This window comes from Camellia sinensis, chromosome 12 (genome assembly GCF_055761805.1).
Source record: "Camellia sinensis isolate YWXY chromosome 12, ASM5576180v1, whole genome shotgun sequence".
NCBI classification, from domain to species: domain Eukaryota; kingdom Viridiplantae; phylum Streptophyta; class Magnoliopsida; order Ericales; family Theaceae; genus Camellia; species Camellia sinensis.
The window spans coordinates 86848825-86876358 of NC_138972.1; the positions used below are offsets into that span (position 1 = coordinate 86848825).

The 27534-nt window shown below is 43.2% G+C and overlaps 1 protein-coding gene across 3 annotated transcripts; it reads right to left on the reverse strand.

Moving 5' to 3' along the window:
* Positions 1–760: 760 nt before the first annotated feature.
* Positions 761–26240, reverse strand: LOC114274530 (protein ENHANCED DISEASE RESISTANCE 2-like). 3 transcript variants are annotated; one of them, XM_082899157.1, is made up of 21 exons: positions 25811–26240; positions 23784–23858; positions 23634–23687; positions 23479–23544; positions 23345–23400; positions 22601–22713; positions 22316–22362; positions 22141–22238; positions 18906–19001; positions 18759–18823; positions 18597–18668; positions 18276–18422; positions 17879–18192; positions 4374–4437; positions 4111–4286; positions 3787–3888; positions 3626–3676; positions 3378–3522; positions 2703–2797; positions 1985–2086; positions 761–1264 (listed from the first exon to the last, which is right to left on the reverse strand). In XM_082899157.1, the coding sequence occupies exons 1-21, from the start codon at positions 25961–25963 to the stop codon at positions 1172–1174; spliced, it is 2184 nt and encodes a 727-aa protein (XP_082755283.1). In that variant the 5' UTR covers positions 25964–26240; the 3' UTR covers positions 761–1171. The 3 variants fall into 3 exon arrangements, with proteins under 3 accessions (XP_082755283.1, XP_082755282.1, XP_082755284.1); XM_082899156.1 differs by having other exon boundaries at positions 22601–22731; XM_082899158.1 differs by lacking the exon at positions 761–1264 and having other exon boundaries at positions 2027–2139; positions 22601–22731.
* Positions 26241–27534: the final 1294 nt, after the last annotated feature.

The window sequence follows — 27534 nt, forward strand, 5'->3', positions numbered from 1 at the left end:
TATAAAAATTGTGACAAAAAAGATCACTGATTGTTAATTTTTAGCGAAATTACAAAAAATATAAAAAAAATTATTTCTAGTAACGAATTTACTAAAACTTATTTTTAATAAGACTTGATAGAAATTAAATCAAATTATTAAGACCTATTAATAGTTTAGTTAAGATTTTTATTGGTACAATAAAAAAAATATACATGACCTATAGAGATTAAGTCGATTGTAATTTATCCTCTTAAAAATCAGACCCACAGAAGAATTTTATAAATGTATGGGAAGTTGGGCTGGTGGTTTTTTTCTCTTTTTTTTTTTTAATTTATTAAAATAACCAATAAAGATAAAATAAGTTAAAATATTTAATAAGATAAAATATCACATCCAAATTATAATTATTTTACTTTTTTTTCACGACTATCAATTCAACTAAAAAAAGTCAATTATCCCAAATAACATTTTCAATCAAAATAAAAAAATTAAAAAAATTAATTAAACTAGCCGAGATTCCAAACCGACCCTAAATAATTTGAGCCCATTTTAGACCAACGAATTAAGAAACGGAAAAGGTTTGGGCCCACCATTTCCCTGTAATATGGGCCTCCATTTCTGTTTGTCTTCTTGATGGGCCGCACACACGTATTGACATGTGAAATTAAATTCAGAGATAACAAAGTCGTAAAAAAATTGCAACAAAAATCTCTTTATCAATTGTATATTAATTTTAAAGAATCACAAGGTAAATCTATCAACAGATGGAATTCAATGTCAACATCAAACAAATTAAATTAAAATTGTTAATTTTATACATTTAAATAATAAACACGTGTCTCCCATGATAATTATTGTTGTCCCAAAATGCGCTTGGACTTGTGAGTGCGAGTTGACCAAAAATCGAGTACTTCTACCATTGCACGAGTGTGAAACTTCACATTTATGACCTACACAACAGTGAGAGTTCAGAGAATCTTTTTCAACAAATTAAACGTGGTTCGAAGAATTGGCTCAATTAATGGACCATCTATACAAAGACCAGAGATTATTAGTCCTAATAATCACCACCATGGCACACTACATTGCTGCCCATTTGAAATTTTGTTGAACATATAAGAATGAGATTGCTAAGTTGGCTTTGCAGAGCCATGTTTTCTTTTCAACTCAATGATTCCAAGAAGTCGGGTCATGGCTTCACTGAAACTGCTTTCGACACGTCCAGATGGTTGAGGCGGCAGGTCCCAAGTAGATGCTCCGGGAGCTCATCGTGTGTATTAGCCTGTCAAGAAGAAATGACATTAGGCTGGGACATAAATTGCAAAGGGAGGGGACAAGATGAAATTATTTAGATTTTGGAGGGCCAACATAAGATTATATAGATTTTGGGATACAAAAATGCTAACTTCCTTTATAAATACTCAAAACTGTAGGGGCTACTAAGATTTTCTACGACTTTCCAGGGATTAAATTTTGGAGGGCCAAAATGTTAAATCTTTTTATAAATAATGAATTAAATAGATAAAATTATCAACAGAGTCCTTAGTGCATGTACAATTTATTCTATTATATAAAAAACACAAACAAACAGTTTTTGTTACACAATTTCAATTTCCAAAAATGCCTATAAAATTGCTAACTGAATAAATAAATATGATCCATTTTCAAAACCAACCCATATTTCATATTTCCCATTCAACAAACTATCAAAAAATTTTGGTATAAAAGTTCACACAGCGTGTGGAACAACCACAAGTATAATTTAAAGGGTGTGTACTTCATTATGTCACAATACTCTCCCATGTTGGGTGCAATAAAAATAGAAAGGAATTTACATTGAAAATTAAATAGCAATCCACAAATGCAGGAGAATGGCAATTCCATTGGAGGGCCAAGTAATATTCATTTCATTTCCTCTTAAAATCATTTGATTTCATAGCTTCATACAGATTAATTGATGGAGAAATTTACTTTTCTTTTGCAGAAGGTATAGTTCTTTTACCTGTATCAGGAATGCCATTTCAATAACCAAATTGTTTAGGTAACCAATAACCAGGCTGACCACACCCCTTGCTACTGTAGATGACCCAATATCGATCCCAAGCTGAAAAGCACAATCAATCAACCGAATGCCCGAATTCACACTATGTTTGGGAACTTAGAAGAGAAAAGAAAAGAAATGATTACTTAAGTTATAAGAGAAAAGAAAAGAAAAGAAATGACTGTGATTTCTCTCCTTCTTATTTGGATAAGTAAGAAATAAAAGAAAAGAAATGATTATGATTTCTCTCATTCTTGTTCAGTTAGATTTCATAAGAGAAAAGAAAAAAAATTATTTTATGTTATATTACCAAAATAACCTTTTATATTTTCAATCATTTTATTTCTTTTATGTTTACAGGGACAAAATTGGTATTATGAAAATATTAATTTCTTTTCTCTCCCAATCTCTCCACTTTTGAGAAGATTGAAAATGAGGGTTATAAGAGAAATGAGTCTCTCTCAATTTCTCTGAGTTTCTCCTTATTTCTCTCCACTTAAATTATCTAAAGAAGTAAAAAAAAAACATATATCTCAATTTCTCTCCAAATCACTCAATCCAAACATAGCGTTATAAAGCACGGTTTCATTTGAAGGAGTCCATAATGATAGAAACAATGCTAACATGATGTAGTCATGGACTCATGGTTTAAAATGACAAAACACTGTTGTATATTTACCTCCAAGTAGTTCTTCCCATGAAAATAGTTAATTTCGAGTGCTTGGCCGACCAAACACGCTTTCTTGCCAACACTCTGCTTCACTATCCATGAACCTTGAGAAACAAACATAGGCGCACGTGATCCATTGAACCATACATGATAGGAAATGCAGTTTATCCAACAAATTCCAAATTCTTTAGTCACATCGTGGAAGAGAAATGAGGGCTCTATTACTGTCCCTGTTTCTCAAGCAAGGTAGAGAAGGAGAGAGATTTAACGATACACTTATGAGGACTTGAGTTTGGAATTGGATACATAAACCATCAAACACTAGCAAAAAGGTATATTTTGTGTGTGGTGTTATTCACCACACCACACCCCTCTTTTCATTAAAAAAACACTCCATTTTTTTGGTCTTTATTAGACAAGTTACAATAAAGCCCTCAAACTTTTGCCAAGTACCTCAACTACCCCTCCTCCTCCTCATACCTCTACACTTCTGCTTCTTTCCCTCCTATGTGGGGCAGTTTCGACATTTGTGCACAAGTTGCATAATAAAGACAAATTATGGAGTTTTTTCATGAAAAAGGATAGTGTGATTAACAACACCCTATTTTATTTTTTATGCTTTATAAATTTCTTTTTGCTTAAAAAAAAGGTGCAAAATTGACAGTTACTATATATATATACAAACCTTAGATATGTATGGTATTAGCTTAAACCTTGAATTTCTATATGCATCATCTCCTCTGATGAAGCTCTCCAGCAATGGTATGTTTTGTACTGGAGTGTTCATCATATAATACAAAGCAAGACTATATGTCGTTGAACCTGGGACCTGGTTCATTGTAAATTTCCAGTAGTAGATTATCATTCTTGGCTGCAAACATAAATAGATCAAAAATAAATAAATTAAAAATAGAGACAAAAACTGAATTTACCTGTATGTTTACAATGAAAAAAAATTCTGGGCCACCTTTTGCTGCAAATTTCTGCACGACAATGCTATTTGTTAAATAAAACTATGTTCAAGCATTTATTATCATATTTCGAGTTGAGGCAGAGAATATTATTTAACATTTATGTAAAATAATTGAATAACCTGAACTATGCTCCCAGGGCGGTCACCAAGATCATCTTCTCGCTTGTCAGATCTCAACCAATCAGCAGCCACCATTTGCATCAGTGTGCCTTTTGATTTAATCTAAAAAGAAGAAACAGATAAGCAAAGAAATGAACATCAGTACATGAACCGTCACATTCTATCTGCGAATTGAAGCTTCGGGGATAGAGAACATATTGTGGGCTATAAAGAAGCAAGGACGACTATAGTATTTGTGCTTCTTAGCTTAGCACAACATTCTAAAACAAGGATGATTATAGTATTGTTTGAGTTTTAAAAATTGAGATCAAGAATTTATGGCACCTTCTTATGGTTATCTAGGTAAGTCTCTCCACGAATTAGAAATGTAGATGGATCGGCTGCTGTCCAACTGCAAGGCAAACAACAAGTTGGGTCTTTTAGGAGAGTAGTGCCGTAGTACCATGAGACAGTTTCTTCCCTTCCCATCTCTTGTAAGTCTACATAACCCCTCTTCTGAACTGCAGAAGGTGGAAGTCTTGAGTCATCAGTATTTCATAAAAGGTATGAAAAACTATTTAATATTTAATTACACCAATTAGACTCACCTGCAATATCATGCAATTTCTTCACAAAACCGGCTGCAGTTAATAACTTTGGTTGGCTCGTATCCTGTCATCCTCAACACGCAAGGAGCAAGGTGAGAAAGACAAAACAAGAAACAACTACAAAAAACCACAGCATTCCTATACCCTAACAACTATACAATAGTGTGTGTTTGGAGGTATACAAGATAAGATTGTACCATCTATCAAGACATGGAAGGGTGCTTCTAAATAAACCCTTTTCTCTATCTCTCTCTCTACACCCACTAACTAATGAAAATTGTATTATAGTTTACCCCCAAGCAAAATTACACTTAAGGACAAAAATTACTAGAATAAAAAAACCAAAGTTCTTTCCACACCTACCCAACATATGCCAATTATCCTAAACTCCAACTCATTCTCTAATTCTCATTCACATTCTCCCTAAAAAATAACAATAAATCTCATAAGCTAAAGTCATTGTCATATTATTTACATTTAAGTAGTGGGAGGATTCTAGCCCGAAGTGTGTATTTTTTAACATAATCAGTGATTTTAAGATAATTTTTTTAGTTCAAGCTTTGTTCAACCAACCAAGCTGAGCATATCTGGCCAAAAAAATGTTCGACCTCAGTTGGCTGAACAAACCAGTTATGTTTGGCCTTAGTTGGCTAAATAACCCAGGATGTTCTGTGAACTAGGGCCGAACAACCTTAATTTGTTCAGCAAACCAAGGTTGAACAAAGCTTAGATGATTTGTCTTTTTTCAAATCATATAGATCTACCAAAAATTAATACCAAACCACTCTGAAATAACTCAAAAACAACTCCTGAGAGGGGAGATTCGCACCGTTAGTACGGCCGAGCTACGATATCGCGGGTTGTGACAGACTTCACGGCGTCATGCCGTTCCCCCCCACTGATGCGGTCTACTGGTCCGTTTTGCACGGCGATAGGGATTGGCCGGGCAGGCATAGGCCATGGCCACGGTCGGGAAGGCCAGCCGGGCAGACGTAGGCTGTGGCATAACCGAGTAGTGACTCGCTTATATTTGACGGAGCGGCACTGCGGTGTGGCGACCGAGTTAAAGTAACCCGGGCTAGACTATGGACGCGGTTAGGGCCGGCACGCCTCTGATCGACCAGCCGAGATAAGTGGGTTTCGTGTGACCGAGAATAAAGGTAGGACGGGTGGAGGCCGACATACCTCACAACCGATTAGCCTAATGAACCGGTCAATATCAGCTCGGCCATTAGTATCGCCCTTTGGCCCTTTCGCAAGGGGCAGTCCGGTGATGCATAGCTCGGTTGTGTGCATATGATGGCAACTCTCCACAAATGATAGGCCGGTCGTGGTATTCTGGTCAAGTGTGCCACCTGGGCCAATGGCGTGAGGGAAAGAGGAAATCTGCTCCAAGCATACGCCAATACCGTTGGACAGTTCTGCGTGTACTGGTGGGAGGACTAAGCCTTTACACGCGTAAGGTGGAGAGAGGCGAGCACTACCACCTGTCCTGGGAAGGACGGCAGAGGTAGTGTGCGCATAATCTTGAGGCTGCATGGCTAGCCTTGAAATATCGAGGAGGACGAACGTTAGAGGTATGCAACTTCTTCCTCAAAGTGAATACTCTCTGTCTAACAGTCTTCTTCTTCCTCAAGTGGACTGACTTGATCGTCGGAGGGTCTATCCGGCACTCCACCACCGGGCAGCTCACCGTTTCTGTGTTGCCAGGTAGACGCCGTCAAGAGAAGCTTGGAGTACAAGGAGTACGGAAAGTAGAGGATATTTCGCCCCCGTACAATTGGCGCCGTCTATGCGAAATTCTTTGATACTCAACCCTTGTTCTTTGAGCTTCTTCAACCATTTCCATGGCCAACAACGGCAAAGCCCCACTGTCCGTCGTCGATGGCGTCACACCTGAGTACGTCCGCTTGAGAGAAGGCCCCCCGAATATTCTAGCCATGGCGAGCCTAGAGACTCCTTCGCAAGGTGCGCGAGACAAACGGGGGAGGAGTACTAATCGCTCGTAGAGTCCAGAAGGCTGCCGACGCCGGGGGGAGTCCCATGCGCAGCGCTTGGAGCACAAACTCAAGGACCAAGACGCCCTCATTTGCAAGATGGCGGCGGAGATGGAGCTGCTGAAACACCAGATTAAAGGGAAGGGTGTTGCTGGAGAAGGCAACCTCAGTGACCGCACCCCGTCCCCTTGTTGCAGCAGCAGTCGCCGCCAGGGGAGGACCCACTCTCTCTCCATCACTAGAAACTATGGGGTTGGAGATTCCGACCACAGAGAGGGCAGGTCCCTCTCTCGCGACAGCACTTACCGCCCCTCACGCCCGACGCCGACGTCGGGATCCTCTTTCTCTACGCGTTCTAGGGACTTGAGGGATGTATTGGAGGAGAGGGCGCGCCGTCGGGAGGCTCGGAGAGTGTCGGCATTGCAGAGGTTGAGCGCTCCAGTTCGTGGTAGTGAAGAAGTGGCGATGCCAGCCCCCAAAGTGATGGCCCCTGCGCTGGTGGACAAAGAGCTGGCGCGACTTACAGCCACGCCGCTGTCTCCAGAGATTGAGAGTACGCCACTCACCGCCGGATTCCACCAGCCAAAGTTCACTTTGTACGACGGCAAGACGGACCCGTACATGCATGTGAGCCATTACCGGCAAGTAATGGCTGGACACCGGCGCAACGATGCCTTGATGTGCCTCATATTCCCAGCAAGCTTGGGAGAGCTGGGTTTGAAATGGTTCGAGAGGCTCCCGGAGGGAAGTATTGAGGGGTGGCAGCAACTAGCGGAAGCCTTCGTCACCAGATTCAAAACCAACACACGAACGCCGAAGGAGGTCGACCATCTCCTGGGCGTCAAGATGGAGTCTGGATGCTCGTTGAAGGCATACAATGCGAAATACTGGGAAACTTACAATGAGATCCTCGACTGCCCCATCAATCTGGCGATCACTCAATACAAACGGGGTCTCCCAGTTGGACATAGATTGCGAGATTCACTCACGATGCATCAACCCACAACCATGGAGTCATTGATGCAGCAGATCAATGAGCACATTCGTGTGGAGGATGACGCCGCCTCCGCGACCGAGAAGGCTAATCTGGTCGCGGCGGACAGAAGGGTGGCGGGGAAAGTTCACTCAGTTGGGCAGGAGGATAACCGCCCAAACAATCGGTCAAAAGATCAGCGCCATGGTTCAAACCGTGATGACAGAAACAAGGGTCGCCGAAACGACTGGGCTGACACTCCCCGTGATGCAGCGGAGGATGCCAAAAGGAAATTAAAGGCACGGACTGGAATCACCACGGTATTTAAAATCCCCATCTACCGCATTTTGAGCGAGATTCGAGGTGAACCCTTCCTCCGTTGGCCGGCCAAGTTGGGGAGTGCGCAGAGGGGCTTCAATTCAAAATATCGCTGCACCTTTCATGAAGAGCGGGGGCACCGAATAGAAGACTGCTTGCCGCTCAAACAACACTTAGAGGAGTTAGTGGCAGCGTGGCATTTTGACCAATACATAGATGGGGGCATCAAGGCCGCGCCAGCGGACCAAGCCGAGCCAAACGGCCTGGCCGCCCTAGAAGCGCCCCCGTAAGGTGTAATCAACGTCATCCACGGCATCATTGAATCGGCCAGGGTCTGCGAGCTAAGAGGGATGATCAAGAAGGCCGAGCACATGAAGGAAGTGCTCTCTGTTCAGCCCGCTGTGAAGAAGGGAAAGACCGAAGAGAGGGACATCCTTTCATTCTCGACCAAGGACTTGGAAAGAGTTCAGATGCCGCACAATGATGCTTTAGTAGTCACTCTTCGCGTCAAAGACTTTGACATCAAGAGAATCTTGCCAGGGGAGTTCGGTAGAAATTATGTATTATGACGCGTTTAAACAAATGAAGATGGAAGACAAGGACTTGGCCCCGCAACGTCCCCTTTGGTCGGCTTCAACTCACAGCCAAAATGGCCAATCGAAAAGATTATCTTGCCGGTCAAAGCGGGATCGGTCGTAAAGCAAGTAGAGTTCTGGGTGCTCAAAGTTCCATCGACTTACAACTTGATCTTAGGCAGGGGTTGGCTGCACGCCATGCAAGCAGTTGCTTCGACCTTCCACCAAGTCATGCGCTTTCCGGCACCAAGCGGACAAATAGAGGAAGTTTGGGGAGACCAGGTGATGGCAAAACAATGCTTCGTTGCGGTAAATGGCAGCCGAGCGGCCAAAGGGTTCGTCCAAATGATTGAGGGGCCCGAGGGTAAGGAGGTCCTTGAAGACGTAGGAAGAAAGGCCGAGGAAAAATCGGTCGAAGATTTGGTGGAAGTGCGCATTGACGAGAACGATCCAACTAAATTCTTCCTCTTGGGATCATCCTTGTCTAGCGCCGAGCGGATGGATTATGTCAACTTCTTGGTTTCCAATTTAGAGGCCTTTGCCTGGACGCCTTACGACATGCCTAGCATCGACCCGAGCTTCATTTGTCATCAGTTGAATGTCTTCCCCAATGCACGGCCAGCCATTCAAAGGACGCGCCGCTCAGCCTTGCACCATGCGGAAGTGGTGGCAGAAGAAGTGAAGAATTTGTTGGAAGCTGGGGCCATAGAGGAGGTGCAATACCCTCGGTGGATATCCAACACGGTGGTTGTTCTGAAGAAGAACGGCAAGTGGCGAGTCTGCGTTGACTACAAGACCGTCAACCGAGCTTGCCCCAAGGATAGCTTTCCCCTCCCACGAATTGACCAGCTGGTGGACTTAACCGCTGGCCATCAGAGGTTTAGCTTCCTGGACGCATATCGCGGCTACCACCAGATAGCCATGTATAAACTGGACAGAGAGATCACGTCGTTCACGACCCCCAGAGGCTTATATTGCTACAAAGTCATGCCGTTCGGACTAAAGAACGCCGGGGGGACTTTTCAACGGATGGTGACAAAGATGTTTGCCCCAATGCTGGGCCGCACCATGGAGGCCTACATCGACGATATGGTGGTGAAAAGTAAGGAGAAAGTTCAGCATCTCTCCGACCTAGCAGAGATGTTTGCTATACTTAAACGCCACAAGCTTCGTTTGAATGCTTCCAAATGTGCCTTCGGAGTCGGCACCGGGAAGTTTTTGGGTTTTCTGGTCACAAATCGAGGGATCGAAGCTGACCCATCACAGATCAAGGCTATACAAGACCTGGAGCATCCTAACTCCACGAAGGACGTGCAACATCTTGCCGGGATGGCAGCTGCGTTAAACAGATTTATCAGCCAGTCTTCTGATCGTTGCAGCCCTTCTTTAAAACTTTGAAGTCCAAATTCTTCTGGGATGGCGAGTGCGACCGCACACTAGCAGACCTGAAAGCATATCTCTCCTCAGCCCCTATTTTGGTCACACCTCAGCCGGGCGAAGAGTTGTACCTCTACTTGGCTGTCTCTCAACACGCAGTCAGCGCGGTATTGGTTCGTGCTGAAGGCATCCAGCACCTACCGATCTTCTATGTAAGCAAGACTCTGCTCCCAGCCGAAACGAGATATCTTCCCTTGGAAAAATTGGCGCTGGCCCTAATGATGGCGTTAAGAAAGCTGGCACACTATTTTCATGCCCATACAATAGTTGTGTTAACTGAGTTCCCGCTCAAAGTGCTTTTTGAAAAGGCAGACTTCACTGGGAGAATTTTGAAATGGGCCGTGGAATTAGGGCAATATGACATCAAGTTCCGACCGCGCACCGCGATCAAGGCTCAAGCACTTGCTGACTTTGTGGCGGAATTTGCCCCTGGGATACATCCAGTCTGCCCAATTGATTTGGTTGATGCGGATTTAGCACAACCCATGGTTCTGGCAACAAAAACAAGTGTTGGTGCGCAAGAGGAGGAAGGGCAAAGAGTGACCGAACCAGCAAAGGCGAACGACTCGTCGAAGGAGGAAGTCAACCATGACGAGGAAAGAGACCAGAATGAGCCAACCAGAGACTTGGAATTGAGAAGCTCCCAGAACCCCTCTGATTGCTGGAAGCTGTTTATTGGCGAGATGTGGAAGCTCTTCGTTGATGGGGCATCCAACAGACATGGGGCCGGGTTGGGCATCGTGCTGAACTCGCCGGACGGGCTGATCATCGAGCAAGCAATTACACTCGGCTTCCCAGCATCCAACAACGAGGCTGAGTATAAAGCTCTCCTTGCTGGACTAAGAAGCGCGCTGAGAATGAAAGCCACAGCCCTTATGGTATTCAGTGATTCCAAGTTGGTGGTCAATCAGGTCTCAGGGGAGTATGAGGCAAAGGACGAAAGAATGGCCAAGTATCAGGCGCTGGTACGCGCAGAGATCAAGAAGTTTGTTGCAATAAGGATGGAACAAATCGACCGCGAGGAAAACAACGCGGCTGATGAATTGGTTGGACTTGCTTCTGATCAGACAGCTTTTCCTAACCCCTTGATGATAGAATTTTTACCCTGACCAAGCATTGAGGGACCAAAATAAGCCGAGGTACTCTGCACCGACTTGGGCCCTTCTTGGATGGATCCTATCCTCGCCTTCCTGAGAGATAGAATTCTACCAGAAGAAAAGAAGGCGGCACACAAGATCCGAGCAAAGTCAGAGCGGTTTTGGCTCTCCCCGTCCGGGGCCTTGTACAAGAAATCTTTCACCGGGCCGTATTTGAAATGTGTCCACCCCACTAAGGTGGAGGCTTTCCTCTGCGAGTTACACGAGGGCATCTGTGGCAGCCATACTGGAGGCAGATCCTTGGCTTACCGAGCAATTTCTTAGGGTTATTGGTGGCCGCGCATGCAGGCAGATGCGCAAAAATATGTTCGCAGGTGCGAGAAGTGTCAAAAGTTCGCCCACCAGATCTACCAGCCGGCTAGAGATTTGCTCCCTCTCATAAGTCCTTGGCCGTTCGCGCTTTGGGGGTTGGATATTGTTAGGCCGCTCCTAGCTGCGCCGGGCAATCGCAAGTTTTTTATCGCCGCTACCGACTATTTCACCAAGTGGGTTGAGGCCGAGCCACTAGCGTCCATAAAGGAAAAGGACGTGAAGAAGTTTGTATGGCAAAACGTCATCACCCGTTTCGGTGTACCCAAGGCCCTCATCTCGGATAATGGCACTCAATTTGACGACAAACTCTTTCGCGGGTTTTGCGAAGAGTTGAAGATCGAGTTCTACAATTCGACACCGGCCTATCCTCAGTCAAATGGTCAAGCAGAGGCCTCAAACAAAACCATCCTGGACGGGTTGAAGAAGCGGCTTGAAAAGGCCAAGGGCAAGTGGGCTGAAGAACTCCCTAATGTGCTCTGGGCATACCGCACTACGCCAAGGCGGTCAACCGGGAAAACACCATTTGCTTTGGCCTATGGTATGGAGGCCGTCATCCCGTTGGAAATTTGCATGCCAACCATCCGCTCTGAAAGTTTCCAGCCAGATCTGAATAATAAAGCGGTGGCATTGGAGTTGGACCTTGCTGAAGAAAGGAGGGAGCGAGCATTGATCCACATAGCGGCTTATCAACAAGAACTCTCCAAAAAGTACAACAAGGCCGTGCACCCCAGGCTGTTCAAGATTGGGGACTGGGTATTACGAAAGGTGCTTGGCAACACAGTGGTCCCTGACGAAGGAAAGCTCGATGCAAATTGGGAAGGACCATACAAGGTGATTGGTCTTGTTGGTAAAGGGGTATACTATCTGGAAGATTTAGATGGCAAGGCTGTCCCCAGACCATGGAATACGGCCAACCTTAAGGTCTTTTACTTTTAAGATGTAATTTGCTTGTGTTGTTTAGCTTTTCTAGACCTTTAGCCTTTTGGCACTTAATGTAAAAGATAGCAATGCTTTTGTAATGAAAAATACCCTCTTGTTGTTTGGTATTACATCTTTGTACAATGAATTCGCAAGGACGCAAGGCAATTATGGATGCCAGGGGCAAGGGACCGACCTGAATGGGACCGGACTGATTTCCACTCGCCGGAATGGAAGCAGACCGCACAAACAGTTGGTGCATTGTCCAACGATATAATTGGCGTATGGACCAATTCGCATTAGGGCCAAGCTGGTTTTGCTCGCCCGGTTGAAATGTTGGTGTCATGACCAACTTAACTGAAACATTGGTGTTTTGCCCAATGTAAGGGCCGAGCTGATGTTGCTCGGCCCGGTTGGCATATTAGTGTCTTGTCCAATATGGAAAACGAGCGGAGTTTGCTTGGCAGAATTCGCAATGTTGGTGAATTGCCCAACTAATAATAGCCGAGCTGACTTTGCTCGAAGGTGGAAATATTGACGTTCTGTCCAATCCATTGGCCGGGCTGATTTTGCTCGGAAAGATCGAAACGTTGGTGAATTGCCAAACTTACAAGATCCAAGCTGGTTTTGCTTGGACGAAGGCAATGTTGGCGTCCTGTCCAACGCCAGGCCGAGCTGATTTTGCTCGGCCACATTGGGACATTGGTAATTCCAATGTACGCCGAACTGATTCTGCTCGGCGGAAACAAAATGTTTGTGATTGCCCCCAACTTCCTATTGGGACCGAGCTGATTATGCTCGGCCCAGGGAAGGAAGTGAGTTTAAGTGGAGCAACTCTAATTTCAGCTCGGCTCAGTGCGCGGCGAAGCCGACCTGCCAGTTTGAATCAAGGAATTTATGCACATGCCAACTGAACAGAAATGGAAGTTAAACAAGCAAAAAGTACAAAATTTTCGTTGATAAAGGAAATTTCAATACAAGATGGGGGGCATAGCCCGTTACATCCAAAAAAAGAAAAAAAAGAAAAAAAAGATCTTTAGTCCAGCTTAAGGTCCACGGTTTGCTCGGCTGCCTCCGCCGTCTGCTCGGCGATCTCAATTGTCTGCTCGGGCAGGTTTTTCCCAGCGTCATCGTCTGCTCCATCCTCCACAGCAACCTCCCGATCAGCCACTTCATCTTCCGCATGTTGGGATGCTTCGGTAGTGGTTTGCTCGGCTTGTTGCGCGGCGGCGGCTTCTTCCTCGGCCTCTTTCCTAGCCTCAGCAATAAGCCGGTTCTGGGTAGCACTGGCGTACGCCTGCATATAGACCGGGATGTAGGCTGCAGGGGGGTTAAGGAACATGTCAGCGTCCTGACCAAGGCCAACTTTTTCCACGGCGGCTTTCCAACCGCACTGGAAAAAGATGTCCTTGGTCGCTTGGACCTGGCGCTCGTAAGTCTTCTCGCCCTGAGCGTATCCCCGGTCCTCGGCATCATCGACCGCCTTGTCCATGGCTACCTTGTTGGCATCGCGCAGTTTCCTCAGCTCGGCAAGGTACCTAGCCTTCATCGACTTCACGGCCCGTTGCTTGTCTTCGTCAGCTCGGTCGACCTTTTGGCTCAAGATGTCTCGCTCCGCCGCGATCGCTTCTTGCGCGACCTTGAGTTTTGTTATCTCGGCCTTTTGGGCCTTATTCTCGGCGATGGCCTCACGCAGACTCTGCCGCACGGCGATCATACGCTCGTGGGCGAGGTAATTCTTTTGCGCGGCCTGCAAGCAAATGAGAGATCATGAGCGCCATGGCAACCGAACAAAAACCGAGCAATGACTTGAAGACAAACTGAAAAACTTACCAGCACTATCGACTTGGCTGTTGAGCGAAGCACTTTCAGATCGGACAGCTCGTCATGCTTCTTCATGTCGGCTGGAAGGATTAGCCCCTTGGTCATATTGAAACCAAGGGAGTAATCCTTGTCAACATACACCGAATCAGCAGATGAGACTGCCCGGCCCTTGTACGTTATCTCGGGCGCCCAGACCGGGGGGGAACTTGGGGATTTGGAAGGCTCGCCCAATGGTTGTTTGGTCTGGTCGCCCAGCTCGGTGGCGCCGAGCTCAGCGGAGCCTTCATCAGCAAGGCTTTGCCCGGCCGGGTCCTTTCTCGGACTTTTCTTTGACCGGCCAGCCGGTTGTTCGCTGGCGAGGGCCAATACCGCACTCTTCTTCGGCCCGGCAAGTGTGGATGATGTTCCCTCGGTTGCCTCCAGTGGTTGGGAACCGCCCTCCTCACCAGTAATCATGGACTTGATTGCCCTGATTTTTGCCATTTCTTGCTCGGCGGTGAGTGGAACAAGCCTGATCGGTGGTAGGTTTGGATCTGGTTCTGGGGATGGCGCACGCAGAAAGTCGGTAACCCGGCTCTTGCGCGGTGCGGTGTAGTGGTATGCCTGTTCAAAGCCGAGCAGTTTCGAAGCCTCCCTCTCCTCAGCGGGATGGCACAGCAGGGCTCTGATGGCCTGGTTGGCCCGGTAGTAGTCTGCTGCTAGTTGCTTATCTACAAAAAGAAGACAAGTGTTAGATCGGCATGGAAAATAATTGATGCATAAAGAAAATAGCACGGTCAGCCGAGCGACTCACCGGCACTGTCAAAATCCTTTCTAATATACCATCCCGATATGGGTGCCTCGGTGTCCTCATAGTGACCGGACACCCACAAGAAGTCGTCATCGTTGGTCTCCTTGTCCAGGTTGCCTTCTATTAGCTTTGCTCGGCCCTTCTTGACTTTGAGGTACCAGCAAAGCCCACTCTTATTTCTACTTAGACTATACTGGTGGAAAATTTCGGCTAGACCGAGATTGAGACCGAGCCTCCGGTTCAGCTCGGAGACCCCGTTTATCATTTTGTAAGTGTTATTTGAAACTTGGGTCGGGCAAAGCCTTGTCTGCCTCAAAAATTCGCAAATCAAGGGTTGAATCGGGAAGCGGAGCCCTCCCTCTACTATTGATACGACGGTAAAGGGGCACCGGTCTAGATCCCCCCAAGGGGTGTCTCCCTTTTTGGCGAGCTCTAAGACGACGTCATCTGGGATGTTGTACTCCCTACGAAACTCGGCCATCGCACCGAGCGAGCTCACCATGAATCGGTACTTGCCCATCTATCTCGATTTTATTTGGTGAACTAACTTGTACCTCGGACAAAAATGTTTGGTGTAATTGCTCGGTCTTTGAGCCCCACCAGTGATGGTTCTTGACTGAACTGATCGGTCCTAGTTTGTTCTGCATTGTTAAAAAATGAGGCCAAGAGTTAGCGCGGCATAAATTCCACGACTCCTATTGGAAATAGCTCAGTGAAGGATTTTTGGTGTTTTACCGGCCTGACCCCTATCTCGGCTAGACTACTTGGTCGATTTCCTAGCTCGGTTCATTCCTATTTGCAGATCTAATGGTGTATTCAGCTCGGTTAGGCTTTGAAGTGGAGACCTAAGTTACAGCTCGGTGCGTTCCTATTTACCAATCTAATTAGAGTATTCAGCTTGGTTATGACCTCGGTAAGAAGCCACAAACCAGTTTTTGCTCGGCTATAGCTCTACCTATGGATCTAAATGAGCGTTTAGCTCGGTTCTACCCAGATTTAAACTGTTCATCCCAGAAATGGGGCGAACTCGTTTGAACCAAGGAGGAACAGGGGGCTCAGAGGCCCCTTCCATTCTCAAAGTTCCCATTTACCCTAGGGTGTGCAGGTTCTAAGCAAAGAAAGGGGGCACTGGTGGTCACAAACAAAAAACACGAAGCACAATGGCACGGAAATGAAGAACATGCATAAAAAATGTTGAGAAATAGAAACAGAAAATGCAAGGGAGGGTAGTGTAACTTACCAGGGGGACAGATGCGAGGGTGAACGCAACCTCGAGAGCTCGATTGTAGCCTTCGAAGGGATCCGAAACGGAGGACGTAGCACAGAGACAGTAATGGCAGTGATCTTGGAGGTTCGAAGGTTTAGGAGGTTCAGGGTTTGTTTGGAGGAGAGAATGGACAATGATGGGTTCGAATGACCCTTGGGCTGTACATAAAAAGGGGGGGAAAACCCAAACGGCGCAGCCGTTTGAATTCTGCGCGTGGAGGACGGCTGGGCCGTACGGCCCAATGGATGGGAGCCACGTGGCACTGAAGACGCGTCTGTCAGTACGGCGGTACGACGCTTGACAAGACTGCCGAAGAAATGACCAACCTAATGGGATAGCACAGTGACAGATATGACCCTAATCATGCTCGGCTTGGAAACGATGCAACTCACTGTCCGTTGGCTCGGTCACAGGGATAATCCCAATCACGATAGCTCGGGTGGGATTAAGGGGCAATTGAGAGGGGAGATTTGCACCGTTAGTACGGCCGAGCTACGATATCGCGGGTCATGACAGACTTCACGGCGTCATGTCGTTCCCCCTACTAATGCGGTCTACTGGTCCGTTTTGCACGGCGATGGGGATTGGCCAGGCAGGCATAGGCCATGGCCACGGTCGGGAAGGCCGGCCGGGCAGACGTAGGCTGTGGCATAACCGAGTAGTGACTCGCTTATATTTGACGGAGCGGCACTGCGGTGTGGCGACCGAGTTAAAGTAACCCGGGCTAGACTATGGACGCGGTTAAGGCCGGCACGCCTTTGACCGACCAGCCGAGATAAGTGGGTTTCGTGTGACCGAGAATAAAGGTAGGACGGGTGGAGGCCGGCATACCTCACAACCGGTTAGCCTAATGAACCGGTCAATATCAGCTCGGCCATGAGTATCGCCCTTTGGCCCCTTCGCAAGGGACAGTCCGGCGATGCATAGCTCGGTTGTGTGCATATGATGGTAACTCTCCACAAATGATAGGCCGATTGTGGTATTCTGGTCAAGTGTGCCACCTGGGCCAATGGCGTGAGGGAAAGAGGAAATTTGCTCCAAGCATGCGCCAATACCGTTGGACAGTTCTGCGTGTACTGTTGGGAGGACTAAGCCTTTACACGCGTAAAATGGAGAGAGGCGAGCACTGCCACCTGTCCTGGGAAGGACGGCAGAGGTAGTGCGCGCATAATCTTGAGGCTGCATGGCCAGCCTTGAAATATGGAGGAGGACGAACGTTAGAGGTATGCAACTTCTTCCCCAAAGTGAATACTCTCTGTCTAACAGTCTTCTTCTTCCTCAAGTGGACTGATTTGATCGTCGGAGGGTCTATCCGGCACTCCACCGCCGGGCAGCTCACCGTTTCTGTGTTGCCAGGTAGACGCCGTCAAGAGAAGCTTGGAGTACAAGGAGTGCGGAAAGTAGAGGATATTTCGCCCCCGTACAACTCCAAAACTAATTTAAACACTAATGAGTGGAGAGAATGGTTGACATGTTGAGTTATAGAGAATGGGTGGGTGTAGAAAGAAATTTTCAGGTGTGGTGGATCAACAATGGAGTTATTTTTTGTGTTAAGGGTTGTGTAGAGACAAAAATGTGTTTTTAAATTTTCATTTGGTGGGTGTAGAAAGAAAAATGGCGGTGTATTTAGAAGCATCAATTGCCAATATACAGAGATACAGACACACATTCATACTTATATATGCTTGGACACAAATCCCCGGAATTCACTCAATTGTGAGTAAAGATCACACTTCCATGACAAACTCATCAAATTCCTGAAGAAGACACTTGAGCCTCATCTAGCTTCTCCCATCATTTCATGACCTAACCACTATGTGTATAAGATAACTGAAACAGTACCAATTTGATAGCTCAAACTTAAGAAACTTAACTAATACAGGATGTCCTAAACTATCTATTCGACATTCCATCACAAAAGTGGAAATTATTGGTACCTGAGAATACGTTTCTGCACCAAAGTCAGAACACCAATCATTTTCTGATTGATCATAATCCAGTGGTTCTGAGACATCAAAGAACTCATCCGCTGCATCATCCAATCCCACAAGGCTAGCATATTCTGAAGCAGTTATGACCTGCTCTTCTTCCTCCATAACCTCCTTGGTCTTCCCAATCTCTGCTCGTGTTTGAACCTCATCCTTAATATCTTCTACACTTGAGGGCAACTTAATTTCTCTTGTCAACTTGCCTGATGACAAATCCAAGGATGGGAAATCTCCTACTTTTGCTCTAAACAACTCCCGCAATGCTACAAATACAAATGTAGAAAACATTTGTTCAACACAAAAAAGGATACAGCAAATTTGAAAAGAACCATAAGTGTGTACATACCAGCGACTCTCCCAAGCATGCGGATTGTTATAGATCTAGCTGAAGATGTTTGTAGATATGATTTCCAGAATTTCCAATCAATGGCAATCGTGTGCTTTACAACTGATTGTTTCCCTTGATTCATAGGAGATACTACATATCCTCCACCTGGAAGAGAGTGAAAATGGCATCTTATTTAGTGTAATAGTATTTAGGATGGGCAGTACTAGTGCAAATACATTCATGCCTTCAAATTATATACAAGTTCAGGGACATGCATACAATGAACTCAGAGTGTCCAAGAAAATTTTCTTTTACTACTAAATTTTAAGCATACATTACTTTTAAGGCAGGCACGGACATAGCTCTTCTGAGGTGAACAGTTCTTGTGAGACACAGAATGGTAGAGAATAACTGTGACAACATAAACAGAAAGAAGTTGTTATGATTTACATGGATCACAAATTGTATTATCTTGTAAAAGTCTTTACAAAATGTTACTACCATATGTCCCATCGTCCTCCCTTCTCCAATAACGCTGCAACAGTAGATCTCTTCGTTTCATTCCCCTGCAAACTATGATTTATCAATAACAGCTCATATATAACATATTCAGACTCTCAAACAAAGGCATTATAAAGATTTGCTAACCAAGGTAACCAATCGATATTTAACAGCTTGTGAACAATATCGGTATGACCATCAATGTGCTCAATCACACTACCCTTGTAGAAACAGAAATCCCATCTGCAAGACAAAGAACATGTTAAAATTGATGTATAAAAAGAAATAGAGAATTGTATTATTGATTGATGTGTATTATTGATATTATTGAATGTATACAATGACTCTCCTATATATAGAAGAGAAAAACATACTCACCTACCACACTCAACTCTCACCTAACACACTTACATCTACCTACCACACTCAACTCTCACCTAACACACTCAACTCTACCTACCACACTTACAGCCCCCTCAAACTCAAGGAGGATAGATACTAACCAACTTGAGTTTGGAGAGAGTAACAAAACAAGAAAATAATCTGAAAAATAAAAAATGGATAGGAGACACTGTATGGTCGTGTCAGACCGTTGTAGAAGACTGTATGGTTATGGCAGACCGATGTAGAAGACACTGGCTCGTGTTGGACCGATGTAGAAGACAGTTTATGGGGTCATGTCGGACCGTTGTAGCAGACAATGTTGTGACAGTTGTTGTGACAGTTTACGGAGTCTTGCTGGACCCTTGTAGAAACTAACCGGAATCAATGTCGGGACAGTTTACAGAGTCTTGTCGGACCCATGAAGGAGCTAACCGGAATCAATGTCGGGACAGTTTACAGAGTCTTGTCGGACCCATGAAGGAGCTAACCGGAATCAATGTCGGGACAGTTTACAGAGTCTTGTCGGACCCCTAAAAAGTCACACCCTCAAAAGGTGTGCCCAATCTGTCAAAAGGCGTGCCATCAAAAGACGTGCCCAATCCATAAAAAGGCGTGCCATCAAAAGTTGTGCCCTCAAAAGGTGCGTCCACTTCATCAAAAGTCGTGCCCGACAGAAAGCGTCGAGCCATCAAAAGGTGAGCCGGAGACGCGGCGAGGCACGTGAGCGACAGAGCGGCGTGTCGGCCGCGTCGTCAGTGTCAATATAAACCAATGCGGAGGCGGTGGAAGCCAAACCAGACTGAAACCTCTGAACTTGTCATTCTGAAACAATCTGTAAATACTCTGTATCCAACCCTTCTCGGAAACACTCAGCAACCCAAAAAACATGGCCTCTTCTTCCCGTTCAGCTACCCAGAACATGGCCTCATCTTCCCGTGGTCTGCTCACTCTCTTTCCCGACCTCAACGAGTCAACAGGAGAGATAACTGGTGCGGTGGCCCGTGAACCTCAACCAAACACCTCTGGTTTTGCTCCGTTGAACTTTCCGATGCGGTCGGTGGAGCAAAAAATGGCAGTGCAAACGGATATTAAGGCCAATCAGTATACATTGAAGTCATGTGTGGAAACCATGACTGCGGTCACAAACTTGTCGCACCGGCTGCAGAGTAGGACAAATGAGGTGCAGCAGTTAAACGCCCAACTGGCTCTGCTCCAGCGCATGTATAAGGATGCGCGAGCAGAGATAAGTGTGCTAAAGGCGGAAAATAAGGAGCTGAAGCGGAAGGCCACCGTTATGTTCCGATTTGGAGGGCCGCCATATGCTGTAGTGGAGGAGCAGGGTGGAGTGATCGTGCCCAGTGGAGTGGGAAACACGGAGGCAACACCGTCAAGGGCCGCTCAGGACGGAGGCAAGAAGAAGAGACCGACGGCAGAGTAGAGAAGAAAAATCCCACTGTTCCGATTTGTGTTGGTTTTGTTTTGTTTTGTTTTGTGTTTGTTTTTTTTTTTGTTTTGTTTTTTCGTTTTTTTATTTTTTTATTTTTTTTGTGTGGTGTAAAATGGTGATCGGGGTGAGCCCCGACATGAATAAAATAAGTTGGTGTGCAGTTCGTCTTCTTCCTTTTTTTTTTGTTTTTTTTTTTTGCAAAGAAATAATAATGGAAAAAAAAGATGAAAGATAAAGTGAAAGAGAAATAAAAAAAGAAAGAAATAATAAGAATATATGTGAAAGCAAAACGAGAGAGTGAGGGAAAAAAAGAGATTGGTTGGCCCACGGTTTTGTGAAAACCTGCAATGGTTTTTTTTTTTTTTAAATGAAAAAAAATAAATAAATAAAATAAATAAATAAATAAAATAAAATAAAAGAAAGAAAGTGAAGCAACGTGGGTGAGGTGCAAAAGGTGATGATAATGTTTTGTGGGCGGTGGAAAAAAAGTAAAGTGAGAGAGAAAAAAAGGGACCAGAGAGAGAGATACTGGGTGATTAAAAAAAGAGAGACCTTAGACAATCCATTCAATGGTGAGATCTCATTGAAAGATATGTCAAATACCAAAAGCCTTCTGAATATGCTAACATCAGGTATTTTTTTTTTGTTAGTTTATTATCCCTGAACACAAGAGCCAGTGCATGTGTGTCTGTATGTCTTGCTGCCGTGTGTGCATATTGTTTTGGTAGAGAGAGAGAAACCGTGTCTCCCCCCTCCTCCAATGGGTGTGTGTGTATGAATCACATACATGCCTCCGTGTGAGTTCTGTGGAAGCCGAGGATTGTGAAGCGAAGTGTGTGGCCTCCTCTGCAGATCGCGGCGAAGGTGTGGACGAAGTGCCAGAACGACGGGCCGTCCATGACGGCGTGATTGACGGTGCATCCGACGAAGATTCCGTCGCCGAGCTCCGTCACCTGCACAGCGGCCAAGGGCTTGTGGGGCCTTAGCTGAAGATGATGATGAGTGTGCTGTTCGGAAAATAGGTCTGGATTTGAGGCTGTTTACGGAAGAACCAGCGTGGGTTGTGCAAGGAGCAGTTGAGGTTGACATTGGTGCAAATCTCAGAGAGACAAGAGTTCAGTTCAGTTATGGAATTTGTGGCAGCGGAGTGAAGGTATGTGTAGAAAATAAGCGGAATAGGTGGAGGTCCGGCGGACGGCTAAGGTGAGGTTGCCGCCCGCCGGTGAAGCGAAAAAATATTAGGTTCTAAACCTGCTCTGATACCATGTTAAAATTGATGTATAAAAAGAAATAGAGAATTGTATTATTGATTGATGTGTATTATTGATATTATTGAATGTATACAATGACTCTCCTATATATAGAAGAGAAAAACATACTCACCTACCACACTCAACTCTCACCTAACACACTTACATCTACCTACCACACTCAACTCTCACCTAACACACTCAACTCTACCTACCACACTTACATTACTCTCAATTATTGAAAAAGAACATAATATAAATGCTTCAATATGAGAATATGAAGGATATTATGTGAACTTACTCTGATCTTGAAGGACCAAGAGACATGAGTGTTTTGAAAATGGCCTCTGAAGTTCCGTCAACTACACCGACAGCCATTATTGCAGGATGATCATCCCACTGCATCAAAATAGGAGCATTTTCAACACGAGATATAGCTCTCGAAACCTTGAGTGGTAAATTAATATAATGCTAACCTTTCCATGATATTCCCTATCTTTCGCTTCTTTAAAAAGACGGAGACCTACAAAAAAAATGCAGTATCAAAAATGCAATTCTAGCGACCTTAAGGCAGTGTTTGGATCTTAGATTTGAGGTGGGATTTGTGGAGGGAAAGAAAAACAAAAAGGAAAAGTGAATGAAATAGAATTTTTTTTTTTCCCTTCACTTTTCTCTTCTTTTTTCCTTTCTCTCCACAAATCTCTGCTAAAATCCAAGATCCAAACATAGTCTGAAAGATTGATTATAAATTCAATACTTACCATTCTGACAACCAAAGATTGTCCAAGGTGATGGTGCAATAACATCAGATGACATTGGATCCGTGTGTATGTATGAACAGATAGTCCAGTCAATGGAGTTCGTATGATGCGCCCTGTTGGAATGCTTTAATCTGTATTAAAGAAGACATAAGAGGCAGGGCCCTAAAGAACAAGATATCACCTCAGCACCACAAAAATTAAGTCACAATCATAATTTCCCTAAAACTTCCATAAATTTTCTTTGCAGTAAAGTAGATACATGCCAATTGCCAAACTGATAAAAAAGGGGGCACCGTATGTTACCTAAATGCGGATCGTTTTGGTAAAGAAATGGGAACAGCAACATGGCACGCCACATGCTCTAAAATGTGGTATGATAGGGGTAGACTTATTAATTTAGCATCCAATATATTATAGTGCATTTTTCTTCAAATTAGTCATTCAACAACACAGTTCTATGAGCATTACAACCTATTGTTTTACATTTGTCAATCCAAAACTCTACTTCATCTAGATTTTAGTTCATTATAATTGAATTTTACCCTTTTAAGGATAACTTCAAAAAAAAAAAAAACACTGAAAAATTAGGGGAACACTCTGGATCGCTAAATTCACTGTTTGGGAACACAAGTTTCGAAATGTGCGCTCCAAAACATAAATCATTAGGGTGTTAGCATTTTCTGGTAACATTGGGGCTCTAGGAGGCACAAATGAGCAGTCACATGCTTGTCATTTACAACTTACCTCAAAGACTGCCAGTCACTCCTGGGGCAACCCACATCTCCTGGATTTTGGTCTGCCTGCATGTGCACATAATCGTTCGTTAGTCTCTTCAGCATTGCAATTCTGCTCCAGATTAACAAACAAGCACTTGAAACCTTTAAAGCTGCCTCCTGAAAGTTATGAATCCATTGAGCGGCTTCTTCTGGACTGCTTGCTCCCAACTAGGAAAATTTAGAATTCACAAATTAAACGTCTTGGTTGTTTATTTTATTGAGAAGCAGCACAATATCTGACAAGGTAGTTACCCCACCTTTAGTTGATCATTGTGATTAGAAGTATTGTAAAGTGTGAAAATGAAGAATACCTGAGAGTTACATAGCAGAGGGTCATAAGAGTCCATAAGAAGAGAAAAAAAGAAAACATATTGACGCACCATAGTTAAATGAGTTAACATTCATACTTTTCTTTGAATGCTTTCTCTCCCATTGTCAGTCACCCGTATACATGAGTCGATTATTGCGCTCCTAATAGGATCCTGGCATAAGAATTAACGTCTTTCATTAAGATATCATTCCTGATAATTTGGTACTTGTGCAAAATGTGGGAAGTCAAAAACATAATATAAAGCCTTAAAATATTGTAACAAATCCACTTGCACTAGTTGTGGACAAGTGTGGATTACTTATCCATATGTTTAAAAACGAAGACAATTTATCATTCATTTTAGCCACCTGTTGACATTCTTGGATCCCTGTAATGACAGAATTCATTCACCCTCCAAAAATGTTAGCCACTCAAATGGCTAATTCCACACAGAAGTACAAACATTTTAGCCTGCTTTTGGACTTGGTATTGGTCCAAACAAGTTGTGAAACAGTTTGTCTAACCAGTAACCACCAGTTCAGCATCTTTTCTTGTGCATGCATTGATGAATAACACAGTTTATCATATACAAAGGAAGAAACCAAAATGCATGAAGGATTTGCACACAGAATGTAGATTACAGAGAGAAGGCAAAAGAGGTTACAAAATTAGCCAAACATAACAAGCCCCTCTAATTAACATTTGCATCCAAAGAGAGATTCTCAAACAAATCAAGTGTGAGCTTAGCACACAACAGTCCACATCTTAAGAAACTTCGTTATGTATTCATTTCTAATTACCCCAAAAGAACACACTTGCTAATTTATTTCCATTGTACGCAGTGTCACCAACCAATAGAAAACGAGAAGAGCCCCAGCCCAACTGGTCAGATGCCTGCTTGGCCTCCTCATCTGTGGAGGTTACTACTAACTCACTGATGTATTTCCAAAAAAAGAAGAAAAAAAAAGAAAAAAAGAAAACCACAAATGGGATTAGATGGACATCCCCCCTCTTCTCCCACTAACTTAGCCATATAGTCCTCATCATCGGAATATGATATTGATACATGATATCACTGTCATTGTACCTAATTTTAATCTACATAAAGAATGGCAAAACTCACAAGACATCATCCTTGCACGGTTGCACGTGAGACAACAACCAAATTCAAATAAAGTCACCCCCAAAATTTGCTAGCAAGTTGTCTAAAAAGACATTTTGAAAAAGAAAAGGAAGTCGGTACTATGTCATTACCATGTTTTCTGATGGGAGTTATTATTGTACAATGAAACTTCCTATTTGTTACCCAGAATTTTTAACACTGGATATGCTTTATGATACACAAAATAAGCCCCAAGTAAAATTCACAAATAAAAGCATCCCCAATTCAAACTGACAAAATCAATAAATTTCTTTTACACAAACAAACAAACACAAAGATGATCATACATACATACATACACACAAAATGCATACCAATGTAAAAACATGGGTGAATTACACTTTGCCCCCTTTATGTTTGGCCATTTTCCCACTTTGACCCTTAACGTTTTTTTCCCTCACTTTGGCGCTTCATGTTTTAAATTTTTTCCTAAAACTAACTTTTGTTCAAAATTAGACAAAAAAATGCCATGTTAATTGCCTCATAACATAAAAAATATATTATTATATTGGAGTTTGGGTTTGTGTTGGAGATGTGAGTCATATAAAATAAAATATTTTTATAGCACGTGCTTGTCAATGTGTAATTTTCTCTATAATTGGTCTTAAGTTAGCTTTTAGAGTGAATTGAAAAAAGCTTAAAACATGAAGGGCCAAAGTGAAAAAAATAATTTTTAAGGGCTAAAATGAGAAAATGACCCCACATAAAAAGGGCAAAGTGTAATTTACCCTAAACGCATATATACAAAAATGGATATAAATATCACACCAGAGACAAACCAGAGACAAACTAAGATTAGTAACATCAAAACTGAGAATTGGGTATCCATAGCATCACGCATTGCATTTCAAAGCAAACATGTAAGAAACAAAATGGAGAAACAATCAAGAAGAATAATGACGAAAACAATACAACCCAAAATTCAAACAAAACAACACTAGAATTGGAGGCAAACTATGGACCTCGTTCTTCGAAGCCGGAACTGATTTGAAACTTCTGAGATGGTGACCTTGGAGTACAAAGTAGCGCTTTCTCGAGTATTGCAATCCAAATCGATTAGAACGAATGAGATACAACCAACCCTCCATTCTACCCTCATTTTGCGAGATACCCATTTGATCAAATCTCAAAATCTCAAGAACCCACTTCTTTAATGCCTCTAAATTCACTCATCAGATGCTCAAACACGTGTGTGTGCGTGTATTTGAATGCTCTGCTCAGTTTTGAGTAGAAAACCCACAGAGAATTCAAGAAATGGAGATGATTCTCTGACCCCAACAGAAGGGGAATCGGAGAGTCATTACTTGCAATGAATAAAGACAAAAACTCGAATGGAAATGGTGGTGAGGGTTCTTTCTGTATCTTGTTCTCTCTCTGTACCCAGTGGCTTCGTTGCTGTCAGTTAAAGAAACTGAATTGAATGGGTGCTTAAACATGATATGTGAAATGACTCTATTGCCCTCAATTGCTGAGGCCTTCAACTACTATTCTTATTCAAGAATTAAGGGGGCATATAGTCTTTTTATTATGTTAAAGCCTGCACCATGTCACAAATAGTCTTGGAGAGTGTTTGGGTGCAGTACAATTTATTTTTATTTTTATTTTTATTTTTATATGTTTTTTTTGAGTTTTATTATCTTTCTATTTTTTATATATATTTTTTAAAAAAATCAAAGAATATACTTAGCCTTCATTTAGATGTGAATTGGCTTTTTAATTTTTTGATTTTTTTGCTATTTTAAGTAGGATTAAAAAGTCTCGTTTAGAATAAATTTTTTGAGTTTTTTTGACTTTTGTGAGAGAAAAAATGAAATGATTATAATTTAGATGTAATGTTTTGTTTTATTGGACTAAAAAACATATTTTGTCTTTTTGTGACTATTTTAGTCCAAACCCTATATGCCAAGCAAAACCTTATTTAGATCATTTCAAATACCTTCTTAATTTTATCATGAAATTTTATAACATCAATTAAAAAATGCGAAATCTCGTCATAAATTATCGTAACAAAAAAATATTGTAATAAAATTACAAAATTTTATAATATCAATAATAAAATTTTGAATATTTTATTATACTAATTTGTAGCAAGAAAATAGAAGGGTACTAATGTCATCAACTCTTAAAATTTTTATTTTTCATTTTATTTCTTTTGTGGATTTTTTTATAAATATTTTAATAATTTGTTGACTTTTTAAATGCATTTATTTTAAGAACATTTAAAATGTAAAATATTTTTAAAAAATTCACTATTTTTTTTTTAATTTTCAGTGAATTTTTTCAGAATAATATTTTATGTTGTAAATGTGTGAGTGATTTTCTGACCACACTGCTCGCTTAGTAACCAGCTGGAGAGCACCGGCAGAATAGATGGCACCTGGCTGACCTACAACAGAAAGAGAAGATTTCGGCGGTGGTTCGTCCAACCGGGGGCACTCCGACGATCAAGTCAGTATATCTCTCAAAGATAAATCAAGTACTAAACTCACAAGCTTGAGTATCAAAAGCATACCTTAGACCCATGGGGGTGCCTCTCTTTTATAGCCAACATAAACCTAGTCCCAATAGAAGCTTAACTTATATGGACTCAGGATTACTGCTAATCTTGGACTCCCAGTAAGATTAGGATAAACTCTCTAAGAGTCTTATCTTAATACAAACTGAAGTCTTCTCTCATTCTAGGACT

Excerpts from the sequence above, each read along its gene's own strand:
- LOC114274530 (XM_082899156.1), bottom strand. The coding sequence starts at position 25,963 with ATGGGTATCTCGCAAAATGAGGGTAGAATGGAGGGTTGGTTGTATCTC. Across the intron at positions 23,859-25,810 it reads TTCCGGCTTCGAAGAACGAG|GATCCTATTAGGAGCGCAAT; the intron begins GTCCATAGTTTG and ends TTCTTATGCCAG. Across the intron at positions 3,889-4,110 it reads ACCTAGATAACCATAAGAAG|ATTAAATCAAAAGGCACACT; the intron begins GTGCCATAAATT and ends TCTTCTTTTTAG.